Consider the following 21,086-nt stretch of genomic DNA (forward strand, 5'->3'; position numbering starts at 1 on the left):
CTGGTAGTAACTATTTCACGAATATTTAAATTCGATGCTGTGAGCAAAGCCCTATTCTCGGTACAGCGTAGCAACCAGAAGTGTGCCGATCAAGTGAAGGCATCGCTCACAGCGTTTACTACCTGGAGGAAGCCCACTCGGAAGTGACTCCAGAAAGCAGGCGGTGAAGCGGGAGGGAGATGCTGGACAAGAACCGACTAGGAGATCAGAGCTCATAGAAGGCTTACATACGGCAGTGTCCGGATGGCTATCGCATCCCTCATGTACTTTATGTCATCCGATCATTCGAAGTACCTGGCGAGATGGTCATTACTAGTGATGTTGTGGAGACGAAGAAAGGGAAGGTCAGAGGGGAGCACCTTGCCCTCAGCCCCACATTGGGTGAACGACAGAGCCCAGTTGCGTGCCCAGGGCTTCCCACTGGAGGATGTTCACAAACAGGGCAGACGTTTGTAGCAATTCAAGCCATCCCTGAGGACGAAGGCTTCTCCGGAATTGAAACGGGGCCCTGGAGATTACCAATTCATTCCACTCACAGACGCGACCGTGGAAGAACAGGGGTCGCCTTCCCATGCCAAGGCTGAAAACAGCAAATAACTGAGCTACGATCCGACCGCACCAAGTCTTTCTATTATCCAGGGCTGCCTCCCAGTCCACTTGGCCCCTCACTTTGTAGACTGGAGAGTTGGCTCGCAGGCCCTCCCTCGGGGCAATGGCAGAGGAAAGCCTAAACACAAAACACCACCTCTAACAGGCCGCCGATTCACGAAGGAATGTGCTCGCGTCCTCACGCCGCGCCACCTCCCGAAAGCCTGCCGAAAATCTCGGGTCTGCTCGCCAGCCGAAGAAAGGGGAATTTTGTGTCGTCACTTCCGAGCACACCCTGCAGCAGACCATCCGCGTTTCTCATGGGAGTACGTGCTGTGCGTGTTTCTCCAAATGTGCATCGTACCAACAGGTCCGTCTAGTTCCACCATAAAAAGGCTCTGTTACTTCTCCTGGTCAAAGGTTTCAGGATGAATGTCTTGTAGCATGATACGTCAATATCACAAGCGATCAGGTAACCCTGGTCAGTGGTCTATGAAGAGATTTCCTTTACAAGTAGGGAAAACTAATAAACCATTGTAGAAGGCGTAGATGTTCTGCGGCACTCAAATTCCTAGGCTCCGTCTTAAAATAGGCTTCAAAGCTCACATTCATCTGTTTCCAAGGTGCCCGTTTTTAGGTTTTGTAAGGCCTCTCTGGAGAAACAGAAGTCCACAAACTTCTTGTGGAGCTCAGGCTTGTGGGTTTGTTCTACCAGCAAATGTTCCGCAGGGATTCTTTGCCCCGGTGACATGCGGGGGAAATGGAGGGAGGAAGGCTCCCGTCGACAAGAAATCAGATCGTCGGCCAGACTTAGATGGCACCCATCACGTGCCAGGTGCCACGGCATGTGCTATGTGCAGTCTGTGATCCCCCCGAGCACCCCTGGGAAGCGGGGGGTGCCGTCGTCCCCAGTTGTACCCGTGGGGCAACAGCCCAAGCTGGACCGCGTGGGTGGGGCAGTCACATTCACAGCGGGGAGGCTCGCCCCAGACCCACTCTCTTGCTTCCCTTTGAGGGAGCGAATGAGAGGCCGGAGTGGGGTAGCGGTGGGGGGAAGATTTGCCAACGTCCAGAGGGAGATGCTGGAGGAAGAACCCCGAAGACTGAGGCCGGACTCCCGGCAGCCGAGCAGCCACCACAGTGCTCAGAGCTGGGTGCCGTCCCTCTGGGACCCAGCCCCCGGTTTCGGCCCCGCACACCTTCCCCACCATCTCCTCAGCCTGGCAACCTGCCTCCCTCCTGTGGTGCCTCCCCGAATCCCTCCTTCTCTCCTTCCCTTTCAAAGCCCCCACCATCTTATTGAATGCTATTTACTGTACCTGCATATTACATTTCTTCTCACTGTGGTCACTCTCTCCCAGACTTTATAAAGTCCATGAAAGCAGGGATCTGGGGGGAGTTCTGCCTCTTTTCCCGATGTTTCCCAAGTGCCTAAAACAGTGCTTGGCACAAGATAGGTGCTAAAGAAACATTCACTGTGAGAAGACAGAAAGAGAGGAGGGGAGGGAGAGGAGGGAGGGAAGGAAGAAAGAAGAAAGATTGCCCATGCTATACTCATCTGTTTCCTCTCTGCAGCCCTACTTCTGAGGTGGTACGTTGAGCTCGACGGCTTCTGAGCCTGTTCCAAATCTAATAACCTCTGATTCTAAACACAGCCCGAAGGAGCACCTGGGTGGCTCAGTCGGTTAAGCGTGCGACTCTTGATTTCAGCTTGGGTCACGATCTCACGGTCTGAGTTCAAGCCTTACGTCGGGCTCTGCGCTGACAGTGCAAAGCCTGCTTGGGATTCTCTCTCTCCCTCTCTCTGTCCCTCCACCCCTCAAAAACAAACAAACAAACACACTTAAAAAAAAAATCACAGGATTTTCAAGACAGCCACCACAGACATTAATGAAAGTCAGACCCAGAAGACCCAGCTCCCAAAAATGGGTGTTTGATGAGCTGGCCAACACTCCTGAAGGGTGGTGAGACTCGAGTGTTAGAAACCCTCAGTGATTGCTACAGGGCTCCACAGGGGCGGGGGGTCTTGCACCATCGTCACCGCACAGTCACTGACCTCAGATAAATCTAAGAGCCTCCCCGGGACTGTGGTAGACCAGCAAGCCAGCTTCCTCCAACCGAGAGAGGGTTCCACCAGAGCCCGGAGGCACAGAGCCCGATTCAGCCATAGGACCCTCTCTCGTGCTTTGGCTCAACACTCCTCCACCCTCCATCGGTCCCTCCTGTCTCCCCTGCTTCTGCACTAGGCCCGGGGACTTAACTCCCTTCCAGACTGTGGGCTTCCTGAAGACAGACCTCCACGTGCATTTGCCTTCACTTCCTGCCGTCAGCGCTAGACATTCAGTGATGCCTTAAGGGGTGTGGTTCCCCATTTGTATTAGCCGGAGAGCTTGCAGATCGGAGCTGGCAGGAGGCACATACATAAACGATTTCTGCCCTGGCTGGTCCTCCCCTCGCGCCTTCCTCTGCTGCCTACTCAGCAGCCATTCTGCTGGTATCTGCCAAGGTCCTGTCATCTGTCAGTCATCAGGCAAGTGGGGCCGAAGACTAGAGGTGAAGGGGACACTACCTGCCTTTGGAGACCTCCCGTCCAGGTCTCAGGGTGATGCGGAGAGCTTTTCTATCTCCAGCAGCCACATCAGGTCAAGAGCAGGACGAGGCCCACCTGGGGGTATGGGGATGACCACCTGACCAAGATAGCATTGGGTCTGCCCATTCAACGTTGAAAGCATTTCAAGAAACGGAAACTGGATAACCCAAGAGGAGAGAACGTGTGAAGTAAGAAAGCCCTGCTCCACCTGGCAGGGCTAGAACAGGAATGCCCGTGGAGGGGCAGGTGGTGACGGAGCTGCTGAGCCCAAGTAGGGGTGCGGGTGGGGGTGGGGTGGGGGTAGCAGCTTCATGGGCCAGACTGAAGGATTTGAACTGCATCTTCTACACAGGGAGGGCTATTGGAAGTTCTTATGCAGGGTCGGCCATCGAGAATTGAGAGAAGCAAGCACGCTGTAGGTGGATGGGTGGGCCAGGGGTCAGGAGGCAATAGGGTAAACAGGAGGAAAGCCAACACTGTGGAAAGAGCATAGAGCTGATCTGGAGACGGGGCTCCAGTCCTGGGTTGGGCCGCTAATTCGATATGGGATCCCATGACCCCATTCTATCAAATAAAGCAATTCAATGAGATCATCTCTATGCTCCGTCTAAGTCCTACCGTTTATTGATCTAACTCATGTAGAGCAGCTCCTCAGGCTCAAAACCACTCTTGGAACAGAGATGGCCTCTCACGTGATTGAAATGAGTTCTCCAACTCTTCTGTGACCACAGCAATTACTTTATAGATAATTGCAGAGCTAAATTGGGTGACACTCTCCCTCAGCTGGTCCAGGAAAGGCAAATAAATGGCGTTTCACCTTAGTGTATATATTATAATACATTGTTTATGACCCGCCTAATGCAAAAAGGTCTCTTCAGTGTAACAAAATAAAGCAAAAGGCATGGCTAAACCAACAGTGAAAATCAAGAGATCGTAGGCTTTAGAAGAAAAGGATGGATGGGCACCAGACATGTAGAATGAGAGCACAGGATTTGGCTCTGAGCTTCCCAGCAGCCAGAGCAAAAAGAGAACCTGCTAGGAATGAGCTTAGAGCCTTATTCATCGCAACGGTTTTTCCTTTTCCATGGCCAGAGATCCATCTCATCCAAAACACCTAAGTAGGCCCCTTATCGACTCAAAAATAGAAAAATCAAGATGATTGGATAGAGCTTCAAGAATCTCAAGGACTTGGAGGCCACTTAACTTTCTTTTGGCTCATGGGTACACAAACAAGGTTGCAGAGGCTGCAGAGGATTGGGGCAAATGGACAGGAAGTCTTCTGGAGTGACAATTCAAAAAGGTCTTTCAAAGAAGTTTCATTATTCTCTAGCGGGGGAAGGGGGCAAGTGGAGAGATTAAACAAGAGATTCTCATGACTTTCAACATGCTCTGACCATCAGAAAATGTCCACGACCGTACTGCCAACCTCAGAGCCTTAGGACATGTGGCCGTAAACCGGGAGAAGGAAGACCTCAAGTTTTAAACCCCCACTGGCCTTTATAAAGTAGCCAAAACAGACGGGGACCCACGTGGCCTGGATTCTACCATCACTGCTCCCCCCAAGCTGTGTGACCAAGGCAAGCATCATCATGGCTGGACCTGTCTTCTTAGCAAAGGCTTTTGTCGGTTCAGAGCTAAACTTCTGATGAATGAAACCTTAGAGAAATGACCGAGCACTGCTTTTCACCCCGAAGAGAGACAGCTTCTTTGTAAGCTTTCAGTTCTGAGAGGCTGAATGCCTCTTAAGCAAAGGTATCATCACCTCCCAACAGGGAAACTCAGAAATTCCTTCCTAGCCCAACTGTGCCTCCCTCCAATTCATTAACCTGGCTTGTCCTCCTTCATACCTGTGTGAAGCCAACAGAGCTACACATGCCCCGGTGTCTCTCCAGAAGGAACATGGGCACTTGATCTGGACCACACAACTTCTGCCCCAGGAGTTCCTTTTGCGCATCAGATTGAATGTTCCTTCAGGGAAGGAACCAACTTCCTCTTTTATTCTGCTACAATGCCTAACGTACAACCTCAAATCCTAGTGAATTTTGAAGAACACAGTCCTGGAGACAAACTACATGAGCTTATAAAGCCATCCGCCAATGAAACAAATAGTACCGACATAGCCAAGTTTCACAATCCTGCGTGTGTTAAGTATACTTCTCGCTCTAAACGGTTGAACAAGTCTGGTGTCCCCACTTAATTCTACGAAACATAAATGAAAGTGTTTAGTGAATTATTGAATGCTAGGAGTTATAACACATGGTCACAAATGACGTCTCCATTCTGCATAAACTGGAACAAATGCCTTTACGTCCCTAACCTCAGTTCTCTCTACAACGCGTGGACTATTTGTGTTTAAGGGACAGAGCTTAACTAGTGCTACTAAGGGGGGGAAAAAAAAAAGCTGCATCATTTCATTGCTATTTATTTTCATAAACATGAGGTATTTCAAAGTGCTATAAGATGCAGCACTAAATATATACATTTTGAAGAACTTAAACACAGAACTTTGCATTTACCCAGTTCTATGAACCAAACATGAACAAATACATTAACAGGAAGAAACAGGCTAGGAAAAAGGCATATATATATAGTAAATTTCTTTACAAAAGTTTCTTAGTTCAAAAAGTGATAAAGTAATATCTACTCAAAACTTTCACAACTCATTTTCATACGAAAATATAAGTATCAAATTTAGTTATGTATCAGCATCATACTAAAGTATACAGGCAGTGTAAGAATTAGTACAGTACATAACAGAGATTAACAATATATTTGTATACAAAACATGCTCCTCAAACATTGAGGTATTACAGTACTTAGGTATGAACTTCCAGTCTAATACTGGCCGCAAAAGCCACCTCTCATTACCCAGGACGTATACAAAAGGCGGGTGTGTCAATGGTATTTACAGAAATGTTCCCCAGGGGTTATCAAATGGCAAACCCCTTACGTGACCATCTGCTGGAACTTAAGCACCATTTTAAAAAAGAAGGAATGACTTTCCGTTGTTTGGAAACTTGGAACAAACAAGGTGACTTCAACAGCCCAGAGGCTCCCAACTGTCACGAACTTCGACCGCGGTCTCGGAGGTGACACGGAGGAAAACTGCAAGGGCCACCCAGCATCCCATCATGCGGGCCCTCTCCCGAGGTCCCGGCAGAACCCCACATGTCCTGCTCCCCACCCAGATCCAAACTCGACGGGGAGGGGGACCGATTTGAAAGTAAACCCACATTCTTAATGTCAACACAATGTTTGTTTTAAAAAAAAAAAAAAATCAAAATGTGCAAAGTGGCAGAGTGACTGTCCAGTTTCGAGAAACGTTTAGCAAGTCCGAGCGTGTTCAATTTTCTTTAGCAACTGCTGCTGTCTTGCCTGCAACTTCTCCTTCTCCAGCAAAAGCTGATGCTCCTCGGCCTGGAGGGAGTGGACGTACTCGGTGGCTTTTTTCAAAATGACCACCTTGGCGGCCTTCTCGTTCTTCACCAGCTCTGGCACGTGGTCCCTGAGCGTCAGGAAGCTGGACCGCAGGTCATTGCGGCGCTGGCGTTCCAGAATGTTGTGGTTCCGGCGGCGCTCGCTGTCCTCCGAGTCAGAGTTGCGGGGACTCAAGCTCTTAGCCTTCGGGGGGATGACGCTCTTGAGGGGGCGGGGCGATGCTTCGCTCTTGATCTTCTTCTGGGGCGGCACGTCCTCGCTCTCCACGTAGGGGGAGGGGGCGGCGTAGTTGTGCTGCTGGTGGATGGGGACGCAGCGCTTGAGAATCAGCTCCCCGGACTGGGCCCTCCCCGGGCCCGGGGCTGCGTTCTTGGGCCGCACGGTGATGGTGAAGGTCGTGACGGCCTTGCTGTTGGAGGAGGACCTTCGCTTCTCCACGGTCACCACGTCAATTTCCTCCTCCTCGTCTTCCTCTTCGTCATCTTCATCATCTAAGAACGAGAGGGGAGTCATTCTCTTGGGGAGACACAAGAGGGGCTACCCTGAGGTCCACGGAGAGGCTCTCACGTCAGGCTCCGGCCCAGTGCGCAATCATCGTGGATCCATCCACACGGATGTGGACGGCACTGCACGGTGGTTCTCGAAATTAGATACATCCGGGAGTTCCCCCCTCCCCCACACCGCTGGACTTTTTTTCAGCCCCCACACTCAGACTTTAGCCGGTGGCAGAAATATAAACCTGGGCTTTGGGGTCAGGCAGAATCCCGACTCCCATCGCACACCAGTTGTGGGACCCCGGGCAAGTTACTTCACCTTCCGGAGCCTCTATCTCTTCAGCTTTGAAATGGGGAGAACACCACAGGGTTCTGGAGTTGGACAGGTACTACGTGGAGACCAGAGCCTAGCAGACGGATGCTCCGCAAATGGTAAGCTTTGATCGTCATTATTAGTTTGTCCCAAAGACTCACTCGTATTTCTCTCTCCACGCTTAAGAATTGGGGATCCCCATTTTAGGAGCATCGTCTAGCAAGTGACACACAGTTGGGTTGGATTTCAAGTCCTTAAGCTTGAAGGGGCACTTTTACTAACGAAGGCCGAAAAATAACCCGCCTGCCATGAACCTGAGTTCTGTATCGGTAAGCAGGTGTTCATCTAACAAAGACCAAATCTTAACTACAGAGTCAGAATCCACAGGAACTCTAAAACCCCAAGTGGGGGCGGGGCGCCGCTTCGCAACGTCCCGGGCAATAACAGCAACAAAAACATGTAGCATCGTGTCTACACTTCCCCCTCTCTCCTCCTTTACTCCCTCACCGGGATAGAAAATTATTGTTTAAAATGAAAGCATGAAAATCAAAACACATCTTCTGCTTGATCTGAAGGGGGCCGGAAAGCTGAACAATTGTGGGATTTGTTCTAAAGCCGAAATGTGAGGCTGTTCCAGTCTGTGGGTCCCTTTAAGCCAATGTTTTGGTTTTCTGCCAAGAAGACAGCTGTTGGAAGGAAGTGCTCCCTCACCGAGAGCTGTCAAGGCACAGACATTAAAGGGACAGACCCGATTCAAACTGGAGGCTTATCACCAAGTTTCCTTCCAGGAGCCTTAGATGAATCCGTCCTCGGCCCTCAAGGAAATTTGGGCTTTTTTATCCACCTGCATTCTGAAAACACTTGGGTTTTCAAGATCCAAGGGGCCCCCAGCTCCCTGCGGCCGGGACAAGGGCTATTCAAGTGTTTGGACAGAGTTCTTTTTACCTCCAGAGTTCCAGGCAAAGTCTGGGTTTTAACCCAACCCTTCAGTTTAAGGCAGACAGAGGCACACAATGGAACCAATCCGTGGGTGCTCTCCCAGGGTGTGTACATTCTGGAGGGCCTAAATGCCCGCCCTCACCTTGAAGGGCACTGGGTCACAAAATAACTCAAAGATCTGGCATTCTGGCCAGAGACAAAACTGGACCCGGTGCTCACTGCACGCCATGCAGAGGCAGCCCCTTGAGAATGTACACAACCGTGGCTTTACTTGCCACCAGCTGCTGAATGGAGGGGGGAGGCGGTCCCCCCCCCCCCCCCCCCAGCCTTTCAGATCCTTGGCCCGCCTGCCAGCCAGCATATCGCCGCCTGCTGGCCACGGACCAGGAGCAAATAGCCCACCACCCACCGAGGGCGGGGAAGACTACCGAGGCTTGAAAAAAATAAATAAATAAAACTGGTAGTAGCCATCTGTGCAACCTCCCTCTACCTTCCTGCGCCCTACATAGGATTTTTGCACCGCCTTTGTGTCTTCTCCCCGCGCCTGCCCTCCGGACCTGGGAGGCAGTCCCTTTCCACCCTGGTGCTAACAGGTTTCTGCCCAGAAAACGCACCCAGCGCGCCTCTCCACTCCCACCCAGCTTTAGCCACCCAACTTTTCCTAATTTTATCCCTTGGACCGGCCGCACCGGAGAGGTGGGGGACGGGTGGGGTCCAGTGATAGAGTCAGGCTCCCGCAGAGGGTGGCAGGCACTTCGGTGAAGGTGAGACTTAGGGGAACACCCTCTTGGCAGCTTTCGCTCCCCCTCTTCTCCTTATCCTGGGGGGGCTCGGCTTGGAGGAAACCGGCCCTCTGCCACCAGCACTACCTCCAAAATACGCTCCCCCCCCCCCCCCCCCAGTCAAACCCCATGGACAGTAACAAAGGGATCGCGCGACTCCCGCTCCGGGACCCCAGGGAGGCGGCCGGCCCCCGGCACGGTCTTTACCTGAGTCGCTCAGGGTGTCTTCTCCGGAGGTGCTGAGGGCCTTGTGGTCACCGCCACTGGCCGGGCGGCCTCCGGGGCGCGGGGGGACGGCAACCGGGGCTCCGGCCGAGGCTGCGGCACTCGCCCCCGACGCGACCGCGGCGCCCGCCGCCGCCGCCGGGGCACCGGCCGGGGCGGCTGGCGCGGGCTCGCGCTTGTTCACCGGGAAGGGGAAGACGACGGCGGGATCCACGCACTCGGCGGCCGGGTGGGCGAGCTCGGCGGGCAGGGCGGCCCCGGCGCGACCCGCCCCCGCCGCCGCGCAGTGCCCGCGGCCGGCAGGGCTGGTGGCGCCCGCTCCCGGGGCCGGGGCTGCGGGCCCGGCGGCGGGCGGCCCGCGGCCGTGCTGCAGCTTCTCGCTCACGGCGCGCTCCAGCTTTTCGCGGGCCGAGAAGCCGCTCCACATGCAGTCCTGGAGGATGACCGGGTTGGGGGTGAGGCCGCTCAGGCCCCCCAGGCCGAACGCGTCCTCTTCGGCCGGATTACCCCACAGGTCGGCCTCGGGCAGCAACATCTCGGTGGCCCAGTTCGGGGGCTCGGGGCTGTGCTCCGGGAAGGCACGGCTGGGCGACAGCGGGGGCGTGGGCAGCAGCTCGAACTTCTTCCAGATGTCCTCCCCCGGGGGCGTCGAGTCGGGGCCGCCGAAGTAGAAGTCATCTTCGTCCGGGTAGAAGCAGGGTTGCAGCGAGTCAAACTCAAGGTCTGGGTTCTTGCAGATCATCCCCGGCATGGTGGACGCGGTGCAGCTCGGCATCGGCTCGCCTCCTGGCCGGCGAATGAGGGCTTCTTTCCGCTCCGCTCCTTTTAGTTAGGGGGGTGCTTCCTTCCCGTGGGGGGCGCGGAGGGCGGGGGCCCGCGCCAATCTCCGACACTGCAACCGACAGACACACCAGGAGAGAGTTGGCAAGCGAAGCCTAATGTGTGTGTGGGGGGGGGGGGCAGTGGGCGCCCCCTCTCACCCGGCTCGTCAGTCTCCCCTGCAAGCCCCCCACTCTGCCTGGTGCCCCCGAAGGTGGAGGAAGTTCTGGCTCTCGCTCTCTCCCTCCCTCCTTTTGTGTACAAGCTGTCTACGACAGGGGGTGGGAGGGGGCATGCAGATGCGGGGGGTGGTGGTGTGGCTCTGCAACTTTGGAAACTGCCATTTCATTCACACTCGGCAGTGCCTGGGGGAGGGGGCCGCTCAAGGCTGCAGAATCCTAGCTCTCTCCAGCTCCCCGACAACCCAGTTGCACCATGTAGGTCCAGCTGCTCAAAGGAAGCCGGAGGCTCCAACCCAGCTACCGGCCAGATGATCTGGAGTACCCTCAGTCCCTCCTTTGTAAAATTGCAACCTCGGGAGTGCAAAAGGTAGCGGGGGGATTTAGGAAACTTTGCAAAGGGAAAACGCCTTTCTCTCGACTGAGACCCAACGACGGGCACCCAAACCCCCTCCCCCCCCCCCATTAGAACAGACGCCCCTCAGCAATCCATCCGCTGCAAGCAGAGTCCTGCCAATAGCTTATTTTGAACCTCTCTAACCCCACCCCCACTCTTACAAACCCCCCACAACGTCCTCTTCCTGGGAGAGGGGAGAGCCTGAACCCCAGTTCCCGGGAATGGTGCAGGGTCCCCGGGAGAGCCGCGTCTCCTCGGGGCTGGAGCAGTCGTGACCCAGATTACCACCGCGGCGGCCTCGCCCTAACCCCCCTCTCTTCTTCCTCCAGGGGCACCCTTTGGGGAACCCCAGCTTCGGGGTCGAGGCGCACCCGCTCTCCGTCAGCTCAAACACGGATAAATGTTCTAGAGAAGGGCGAAATTCTTTTCGATGAAGCCATTACACCCCTCCTGGCAAAGGCTGTAAAAAGGATTAGGGCGGGTCTCTTCCACCCGGGGTGCCTTCGGGGCTGGAACTGGCTTTTCAGGGAAAACCCCGAGATGGTTTTGTTTCGGAAGCAGCAACAGTCCCCCGAGGATACTCGAGCGCCCTGTGCGCGAGCCGCAATCCCGTCCGGGGCTTGCCTTCCCGCCGCGCTCGCCACCCGGGGGCCGCCGGGCAGTTTGCAACCCCAGCTCCTTACCTCCCGCCGGCTGCCGGGGATCCAGAGGCGATTCTGCGCGGGGGTCTCCGGGTGGCCTGGGGGTGGTGGTCCTCGGGTGGTTGCAGTCTGTGCGCGCTTGCGCCTGGCTAGCGCTAGCTCGGCTCCAACCCAGTTCCCAGGAGCCCCCCGCATCCACCCAGCGCGTCCAGACAGATGACTGTCACTGGCTGCGCTTTGAAGCTCGGGGGATATTATTAACTGAAAAATCTGACACACCCGGGGGGCGGGGAGAGAAGGGGGCTGCGGCACAGACAAGGGGGAGGGAGAAAGGCAGAGGAAAGCGGCTTTACCCCGCCCTCTTGATTTCCATAAAAATCAGGGGAGGCGCCAAGGCTTTCGCGCCAAAAGCCACTCGCTTTTCTTCTTTGCAGAGAGGAGGCTGCAAAGCTGGGAAAGCCCGGGGTGTGCTCCTCCCTCGCTTTTAGACCCCCGGGCTTGCACCCGGTGCACTCTGCGAACCAGCTGCGCGCCGAGCGGTGCAATGCAGCACCCACCCTGTGGGCCTGGCAGTTGCTTGGCATTAAAATATTTCTTTCCGGAGGGCTCCGGGGGTGTGTACTGGGGGATGGGGGGGGCGGGGGTGGGGGAGCCGAGGCTCCGATCCCAGCCCCCGCCCTGCCTGCGTTTGTGTTCGGCTGAGCGCGACGCCAACGTCGAGCAAGGCCTGGCGGTGGGGTTGCTCGTGTAATCTCGAAGGGAGGCTAGACCGAGGGTGCAAAATGGGAGGAGGAGGACGCGCCCATTTAGGAACGAGACCGCAGGATGTTTCTAGTTTTGAATTGAAAGGAGAGGGGCGCCCCCCTTGTTTGAAAATAAATAAATAACTTCAGGCTACGAGGGTGGCGCCGCTGTGGTTTCTTCGGCCGAAGGCGACACCTCGCGGAGACCGAGAAGAAAGCGGAGTTGCTGGGTCTGGTCTTCGGGGCTGGAGTAGGGCCACCCCGCCGCCCCCCCCCCCCCCCCCCCCCCCCGGCACTGTCACCAGCCCTCCCCACTGCGCAGGGGGTGGCGGCGCGGGGCGGCTTCCGAGGGAAAAGAGAGTTAAGACCTGCCCCCACGGGCTCCCAAATTAGCTTTTGCAAAGCTAGTATTTTCCCGAATTATGGGGAGGCTGATGAGGTTCACATAGAAGTACGGGTCCCCACCTCCTGGAGACCAAACCTCCTGGCTCAAAACCCTTGACTGCAAATTGTTGGAGACAAAAAGAAAGGCTGCTGTGGCTACTTGGCTCCTTTGTGCCTCAGTTCCCTCATTTGTGAAATTGGGAGTTGGTAATGGCGCTTATGTCACAGGGTTGTTTTGAGAATGAGCGTTCTAAAGGAGCTTAGAACAGTGCCCAGCACCTAGTGAGCGTCTGCAGGTACAGGTAGTACCAGATGAGGTTTCCAGGGAAATGGAGACCCCCCCCCCCCCCATCCGGCAGCATTACCCTCTCATCCCACCGCCATGGTCAAATCCTCACTTCATTCTGGTCAAGCTATCGTACAGGTGTTTGGGGGAGACGGGGAATCAGAGATCATTGCCGCTACCCCAAAACTCCCCAGGAAAAACCCGGATCCCCTGGGCAGCCCTCTTCACAACCAAATACCTCATGAGGTGGAATTTTCCCTTGGAAAGCATTCCCTGGGTGGTTTTGGGGTGGGGGAACCTGGCCCCCTGATTGGAGTGGCAAACCTTCTCGGTCTCCCTTTTCCCAAACTGGAGATGCGACTCATCCCGGCCATTCACCTCAGCGTTCAAACTAACCACGGCTGAGGATGCGGGGGTCAGGGGACAGCCCCTAAAATGCACACATATTAGCATTTGTGAAGGCCCTTCCCACCCTTACCCTGGATGCCTACATAATTCTGGGGAGAGAGGCGAATTCCCAGAGTTCTAGGAAGTGGCCCATGAATGAGGATGGGCTGCCCCTTCCAGGCACCTCTATTATTATTTCCTTCACGTGTGTAAAACACCTCACCTTTGCAAAAGCCTTTCCCACCCCCACGTCTGCTTTTCCCTAACCCCCTAATCTAAACCAAGCCCCCCCTGCTGTATTCTCTGCAAGCATTCTGGATTTTCCTCCAGAGCACTTACTGCCATTTGTAATTATATATGCCTGGGAATGTTTGTTTAATGCCCACTTCCCTCGGGGGGCTGCAGGTGGGGGCGACGGGCTGTGCCTCCCTCACTAGACCTGTGAGCTCCTTGAAGGACAGGCCTTGTCAGAGGCAAAGCAAATTACCTGTCTACGGTAATACCTGACTACAGTAAGTCCTTGATGATCTGTTCAAAGGCAGAGATCCCAGAATGAGTCCTAAGGTGGCCACCTCTTCCAATATAGTTTCCGTGTATTGGCAACAGTAGGAGAGAAACATGAGTGTCACTCGAGAACTTTCTTCGGGCCCCCAGCAGCCACAGTGCCCAGAAAAAGCACTCAGAATCGCCTGCCCTACCATTTTACCAAAATGAGAGGACAGTTAAAATAGGCCAAGATGGCCCCCCTTTACTACGTTTAAAAGTCCTACCTTTGTCCTCTCTCACCAGAGGTGTGCCCTTCAGCAGGCCATTTGTCTTTCTCCCTTGACTTAAAAAAGAATGGAAAAAAAAAAAAAACCCAAACAAACAGAAAAAGAGGGGACAAGGAGACAAGAGACCCAGCAAATCAGGTATCCTTCCAGGACCTCAATCTCTATCTCCTCCTTTTAATGCAAACCAGTAATTACTGACAAGTCTGAATTTGAAGGTTAACAGAATGATAAAATTCAACAAGTATTTATTGGTGCCTTCATTTGCAAGTGGAAAGATAAAAGACTTTGTCCGCCCAGAAACCTTGCCGCTGCTGCTTCCTAGCCTGCTCGTAGAGAATTTTTCAAATGTTGCGATGCTCTCAGGCTGTGTGGACGCACATTAAATAAAATCTTCAGATGGCCTCGAAGACAGGGTTTGCTTCAGCATGCATCTATTCTGTCCCAAGTCAGGGCACAGATGAGTCACAAACCTCACCGTGGACTCAGCCAGACACACTTCTAAAGTGGACCGACGGATTGCACAGAGTGATACACAGGATTGGGTTTACAAATAAGGAGATTTTTGAGGGAGGACAATGTTTTGGCCTGTAAATCCCTTCATTAAAAACAAAACAAACCCCACACACATTCACAAGGGTCCAGCCTCACGACTGACTAGGAGCTCCACAAGGTCGAGATATTTTTTTCCTGATCACAAGTTAAGAGTCTCCTCTGGGTCCAGCTTCAGGGACCACAGTTTCTCCTAATAACTTCACTGGGTCTCTCCCCGCTCCGAAACAAAAAATTGCGTCATTTTATTGCTGGTTAAATCCTCTTAAGTCCCTGACCCTTCATCTGGCATATAGGAAATCCAGATCTCTGCCTTACCCAATCGCAAAACAGAAAGCAAACAAACAACACCAACAACACCAACAACAAAACCAAACCAAAGGGGGAAGAAAAACAAACAAACAAGCAAGCAAGAAAAGCCTGCATTGAAGATTTAAATAGAAAAAAGACTATAAAAGTATAAGAAGAAAATAAAGATTGGAGTATTTTCTGAGACAGCCCAGAAACAAGGAAGGAAAAATTGACTATATTTGACTACCAATAAAAATTAAAATGGATAGTTAAAGTGCACCCTGAACGAAGTCAAAAGACTACAGTGTGACAGAAAATACTTGCCTCGTCTATAAGAGAAAAAAGTATATCCCGTGTATTCAAAGAGCTCCTACACATTGAATAGGAAAAACAGCCAGATAGTAGTAAGAGTCCAGGATAAGAGTAGGTAATTCACTGAATAGGAAATGCAAATTGTTCATAAACATATGAAAAGATGCTCAGCTTCACTAGTAGTCAGGGAAATGCAAATGAAATCTCAAGGAGATTAACATTTTTTGGTCTAGCAGATTGGCCCAAGTGTTGGCAAGGCTGAGGAGGGGGTGGGGGCCTCTCCTCCAGGGCTGATGTTCCAGCCCCGAGAGTAAAAGCAATCCCACTCTTCCATCTTACAAGACATAATCAAACAAAAATAGGTACACGAGGATGCGTGTTGCAGGATTTTTGCCCGTAACAAAAACACTGAAAACAATCTCAATGCCCATCAACAGGGGAATGGTCGAATAATAGGCAGTCACTAAAAGTAATGCATCAGATAGATCTATAGGTAACGGCTAAGGAAATATCCATGTGTAGGAAGGAAAATGAGCAAAGTATGGGTCAATGTGCCTGGCAGCTTGCATATCCGGGCACTTAGATGGGTCAACACAAACCCGCAACCGGTTATTGGGCGGAATGTGCAGCAGGTTGCTAAGAGTGGTTTATTTTGAAGAATGGAATCAGACAGGTAGAGGGAGAAACTTTCCTCCTACTTTTATGTTCTGTTTTGTATTTAAACCGGTGGGATGAAGAGCCAGTTTAATTTTTTGTTTTTTGTTTTTGTTTTTTCAAAAAAAAAAAAAGATTTTGTTACTCCCCAGGACAGCTAATCATGAAGCTAATCATTTTGGGGGGGGGGGGGAGGAGTAAAGGATCCTCTCCTGAAGCCTAAAGTCGGTCCCGAAATTCTCTTGTTTCCCAGGCTTGCTGGCAGTCTTTCAGACCAAACTGGTACCACACTGAGTCCGCTGAGAGGGGGTTCAAGGAGACCAAGAGGAGACAAAATGGGCAGTGGCTTAATTAGGACTAAACTCAAACAAGCCAAAGCCATTTAAAGTACACGATGTTGCACGTGCCCAAGGCAAGACAGATTTTTTTTTTTTTTTTTTTACTTCTGAGGCTGGAGGAAAGTTGGAGATCCAGCAATGAGAGGGTTTTGGGGTGGAGAGTGTTATTGGCATAATTGTGTTTAAAACAAGAATGATCTTCATTGAATGCCAGTAATTGAATGACAGATTTAGAAAATGAGAAGTATCCAACAGGCCCTGCGCTCCCCTCACAGACTGTCATTCTCCCTGGTTTTGAGGCAGCTCAGACAGCCCCCTCCCCAGGAAGCCTTCTCTCAGGCTTCCTATATTACAGAGCCTTGGGGAAAGAGCAAACCCGGGGTGCATGAAAATGCTCCGCGAGCTGCAAAGAACTTTGTGGAAGGAAGGTGCTATTGCTGCTGTAGAACTGAAATCCCCATTTACCTGTTTCCTCCGTGTAAAAAGGCAAGACAGGAATGCTGTCTGGGAGGCAGGTAGGTTGCTCAGGGCCAGGCACCCTGGGGATGGGTGAGGCCCGTAGGCTGGCACTCTGGAAACTCAAGGGTTTGCACGGAGGGGAACCCGGTCTTCCCAGGAGCCTGGGAGGGCTGCAGGGAATCCTGACTGCACACCCCCTCTGCGCATCCATTTGCATTGCCCCTCAGATGGAGCAGACTTTCACACCCCGGTCGTCTTTCTCTGGAATTACTTTCCAGTCTCCGGGACTTCATTTGGGTGTGTCCACCATCCACTACGTTTTTCAGACCTCCTCTTCAAGTGATTACATAATAAATGGTTGATTTGCCCACTGATTCTTGCTAATTTCAATTTCCTTCAATGCTGATGACACTCTCTATAGCTCCAAGGACCACCCAGGTCCACCTTAATATCTGCCCCGGGGGAGGGGGGGCCCTTTCGGTTTCCTTGTGTGTAAATAGTGATCGGCGATAAGCCCCTATCTGTCCATTTCCAGAAACTGCTGCCTCTGGCCTAGAAAGTCTTTCTTTTCTGCTTCAAATCCTCTCCTCAAAGATCAGCTAGAGACTCCAGAAAGGAATGCTGATCTTTCCCCAATCCTGCCTCTCCCCTGCAAGTCTCCGCTGATTGCATGCAGCCTGCCGCCAGCTTGCATAATCCACTTGCTTTCTTTATCGGGGGGTCCTGTTATGTGTAACTCCCCTCACCAGGGTAACAGTCCCTGAGTGGAAGAAACCTTGCCCACATTATCCCTGCACCTTGCATAGTATCTGCTGGCTGCCTTGAATGGTGGAAAGCACCGAGCTCTGAAGCCAGACAGGCCAGCGAGCTCTGCCGGATCAGGTAACCGAGACAGCCACTCTGAGCCTTAATGTCTTCATCTTTAAATTGGCCTTTCATGGGGCGCCTGGGTGGCTCAGTTGGTTGAGCGTCCGACTTCGGCTCAGGTCATGATCTCGCGGCTCGTGAGTTCAAGCCCCGCGTCGGGCTCTGTGCTGACAGCTCGGAGCCTGGAGCCTGTTTCAGATTCTGTGTCTCCCTCTCTCTCTCTCTCTGACCCTCCCCCGTTCATGCTCTGTCTCTCTCTGTCTCAAAAATAAATAAACATTAAAAAAAATCAATTGGCCTTTCATGAGGATTAAGCGGGGTAGCATCCATATTCTTGCCCCAGTCTGCATGGGAGAGTTTGGTTAGCCCTACATCAACAGAGCGCAGCACTTGGGTTCCCAGTTGAGCTGCTCCTCTCACGTACTGGGACTAGTTACTGCTCCTTTCTCCAACCAGAACCACCCCCACCCCCGGGTGGGTCCCCCTCTCTCTCCTTAGCTTGTCCTTGACCTAGGTGACTTTGCACTTGGAAGAAAGTACTGCAAAGCCAAGGTAGCCAGGTAGCCTAAGGTAGTAATGGAGCACAAGACCACAGGAAATGAGTGGTTCAAGTCTAGAGTTGTGAATTGTTTGCTGAAGAATCTGACATCGGCCATTCAGCATCTCTTGGCTTCCCTTTCCGGGTTCATTAGATGGGAATAATGAGTCCCATTCCTGCTCTTCCTTAAGGGAGAGATGATATCCATAGAGCAGTGGGTTTAGATTCCGAAATTAAGTTTAACATCCTGATACCGTATTGTTGCTATAACTTAGGCAAGTCTCCTTTCAGCGGCCTCGTTTTCTAACCCACTAATAGGGGTAATAATACCCTTTTTATTGCAACAGAGCAGATGTGAGATCCCCAATCAAACTAAGACCAAGTAGGCTACCTTGCATTGTATTATGAACTCCAAGGAACTGTGGGGGCGAAAAGCTTTATTTTAACATAGCAAGTGCTTGAAAAGTGGTAAAATCTCTACCCAGGAACAGTGTGGGATTCTGTGTGAAGTTACTAAGACAGGGCTGTTGGGGATGGACGCTAGAATCATCTTACAATATTTATGATGGTCATATTTCCTGGTAAGTGGCATCACATCCAAAAACCTGTCAAAGGGACAGATGGCATTCTTAGCACAAAAGAGGAAACCAATTAGAAGTTAAAATACAGAAAAACGGGAACTTGTAAATGCTAACAAATTGTTTCAGTGTGGAGGACTGTGCTATTTTCCCTGACACTTGCTAAGGAAGGTTTCCGTCTGGTTCGGCAACGCTCACGGGGCACTGGCTGTTAGTGTCTAAAGACATCGCACAAACTCTCTCTTCTAATCCCCTTGATTTCAAACTTTCATACCTAACCCAAGTTGTCAGGCAGATGCTTGACAATTGCACCTTGTCACTTATACAGTGACAGATTGTTTCTTTGCAGCTCAGAAATGAGCACTAAAGTGCTAGACTTGAAGAAGCAAATCTCTGAACACTGTACTTACATTCATTTAGTCTATCATCAAACATTTATATATGATTTGTAACTTCTGCTCTCAAGCCGGTGGGGGTGATAGACAAAGACATAGACAAATTCAGGAAAACTTACTTTGTGCTGTAACATATTGTGTGCACAGGGGAGTGAGCTTTTGCCCCTACCCTGGGGAGGGGAAGATGGCTTCACAAACTGGGAGACATTTAAGCCATGGGATGAGAAACAGGACTTGGCCTGAGGGATAAGTGTGGATGGCATTTGTATTAATCAGCATGGGTGAGGCTATGCTGCAGTAACAACCCACAAATCTCAGTGCCTTAATATAGCAAAGGCTTATTATTTGTTGTAGTTGTTCTCGTTACATATTACAGCATTCTTATTAGACAAGAAGCCACTTACGAAAAAAGAACAGGGCAAAAAAAATATATCAAGACCAAAGCCGCAAAACTTCTCGTTAAAACTTCCCATTAGATTAAGACGGCCACCAGTTGGGCAATACAGTGTGGGGGGAGAAAACCCAAAAAGCATGGCTGGACCCAAGAGTCCTCACAAACTGAAGGTACTGAAAATAAGCTGGAGAGAAAGAGGCATCTTGGAGAGAACTGGATCTGTGTGTCTAGATCTGCGAGGACTCCAACTATTCACAGGGAGAAGCCCAGGCCTGTCGCTGAGCCCACACTCCTACTGTTCCTAGGAACTCTCCGTGCCACAGACACAAAATTTGCAATCGACTCAAAGACGACGGTGGCACTTACTAGACCTTTTCGATTTTCATGATCATGGCCGTACTTGCCACAAACAAAGTGCTCGAAAAATATTTATGGAATGAGTGGACGAATTTCTCTCTCCTCTCCCAAAGCAAAACTGACTGATCTCTGCTACGCATGCATGGAAGGCCAAGGCCAGAGTCCTTGGGAAAAGTGAGGCAACAGACCTGCGGTTTTCAAATTCGGTTGTAGCAGTTGGTTTAGTAGCTTTATTAAAACAGCAATAATAAATAACTTTTACAGGAAGTCCAGTGTTTTTAAAAAATAAGATAGAAGTGGAATGGCTGGGGTGGATTGGGAATCGGAGAGCCTGAACCCCAACTTCTCAGCCTCCTTCTGTCTCCCTCTAGAGGTACTTCTGGGCATCTTTAGGATTTTCAAACCCAGACTGAATGCCACTCCTTTAGAGAAATCAAATCACACAAATAACAAAAGCCCAGCACTCTCTCCTGAAACCAGCGGAAGTTTCTGGACGCCATCTTTCTTCCTGTTAAAAGCTGCCGCTGTCTCCACTCTCCTTTGAGGGGTTTGGGGCTGTGGTGCATTTAGTTCCACAACAGAGGAATGTATGCGTTTTCTTTTTTAAAGTTTATTTACTTATTTTGACAGAGAGAGAGCACGTGTGAGTAGGGGAGGGCCAGAGAGAGAGAATCCCAAGCGGGCTCTGTGCCCTCAACACAGAACCCAACGCAGGGCTTGATCTCAGGAACCAGGAGATCATGACCTGAACGGAAATCAACAGTCAGACACATAACCGACTGAGCCACCCAGGTGCCCCGACGTGGACGTTTTCATGAGGAGATCACTGAGAGAAGCCACTGGCTATGACGTCCTCACAATGGCATGCCTGCAGGTTCAGGACCGCCTCTAGAGGACACATTAGCTAAGCGAGGTCCCCAGTGCCTCCTGAGGTCAGGAGTCCTGGTAGCTGTCACCTTTTCTGCAGAGTTTGCTTCGGGCCCCGAGGAAGACCGTCTTTCTCTCCAAGTGACACTCATTTCTCACAGTCCGGGCTGCAGGGAAGGGAAGGTGATTGCCAATCGACTCCCCTCCCTGGCCCACCGAATTAGCTGACAACAGTGTCTGCCCCCTCTGCGGGCGGTCTTCCAGTCCCTGCTCCCGGCACTGCCAAGGTCAGCCACACCCGCAGGGCCAAGGACTGAGCCAAGGACAGCCAGACCCGCAGGGCCCTCATCCTGCTGTCAGAGGGGCAAAGTCTCCTCGTCTCCTACCTGCGACACCTCACCAGACTTCTGCTCTCTGGGCAGAGCTGGACGCCTCAATAAACTTCCCAAACACCGCCATCCGTTCCAGATGGGGTGTCTTGTCTCCTTTTCCTCATTCTGCTCTGTTAA

At 51.9% G+C, this 21,086-nt stretch overlaps 1 protein-coding gene across 1 annotated transcript; it reads right to left on the reverse strand.

Annotated features, from left to right (window-relative positions):
- Nucleotides 1–5,617: 5,617 nt before the first annotated feature.
- On the reverse strand, nucleotides 5,618–10,255 carry MYCN (MYCN proto-oncogene, bHLH transcription factor). Its single transcript, XM_047853100.1, has 2 exons — nucleotides 9,352–10,255; nucleotides 5,618–7,107 (listed from the first exon to the last, which is right to left on the reverse strand). Exons 1-2 carry the CDS (start codon nucleotides 10,142–10,144, stop codon nucleotides 6,503–6,505), a joined length of 1,398 nt encoding a protein of 465 aa, XP_047709056.1. The 5' UTR covers nucleotides 10,145–10,255; the 3' UTR covers nucleotides 5,618–6,502.
- Nucleotides 10,256–21,086: the final 10,831 nt, after the last annotated feature.

This window comes from Prionailurus viverrinus, chromosome A3 (genome assembly GCF_022837055.1).
Source record: "Prionailurus viverrinus isolate Anna chromosome A3, UM_Priviv_1.0, whole genome shotgun sequence".
Taxonomy (NCBI): domain Eukaryota; kingdom Metazoa; phylum Chordata; class Mammalia; order Carnivora; family Felidae; genus Prionailurus; species Prionailurus viverrinus.

Bases quoted from the DNA above. Each gene is read 5' to 3' on its own strand.
- MYCN (XM_047853100.1), bottom strand. From the start codon at position 10,144: ATGCCGAGCTGCACCGCGTCCACCATGCCGGGGATGATCTGCAAGAAC. The intron at 7,108-9,351 runs GTAAAGACCGTG...TCTCGTTCTTAG, and splicing joins AGACACCCTGAGCGACTCAG to ATGATGAAGATGACGAAGAG.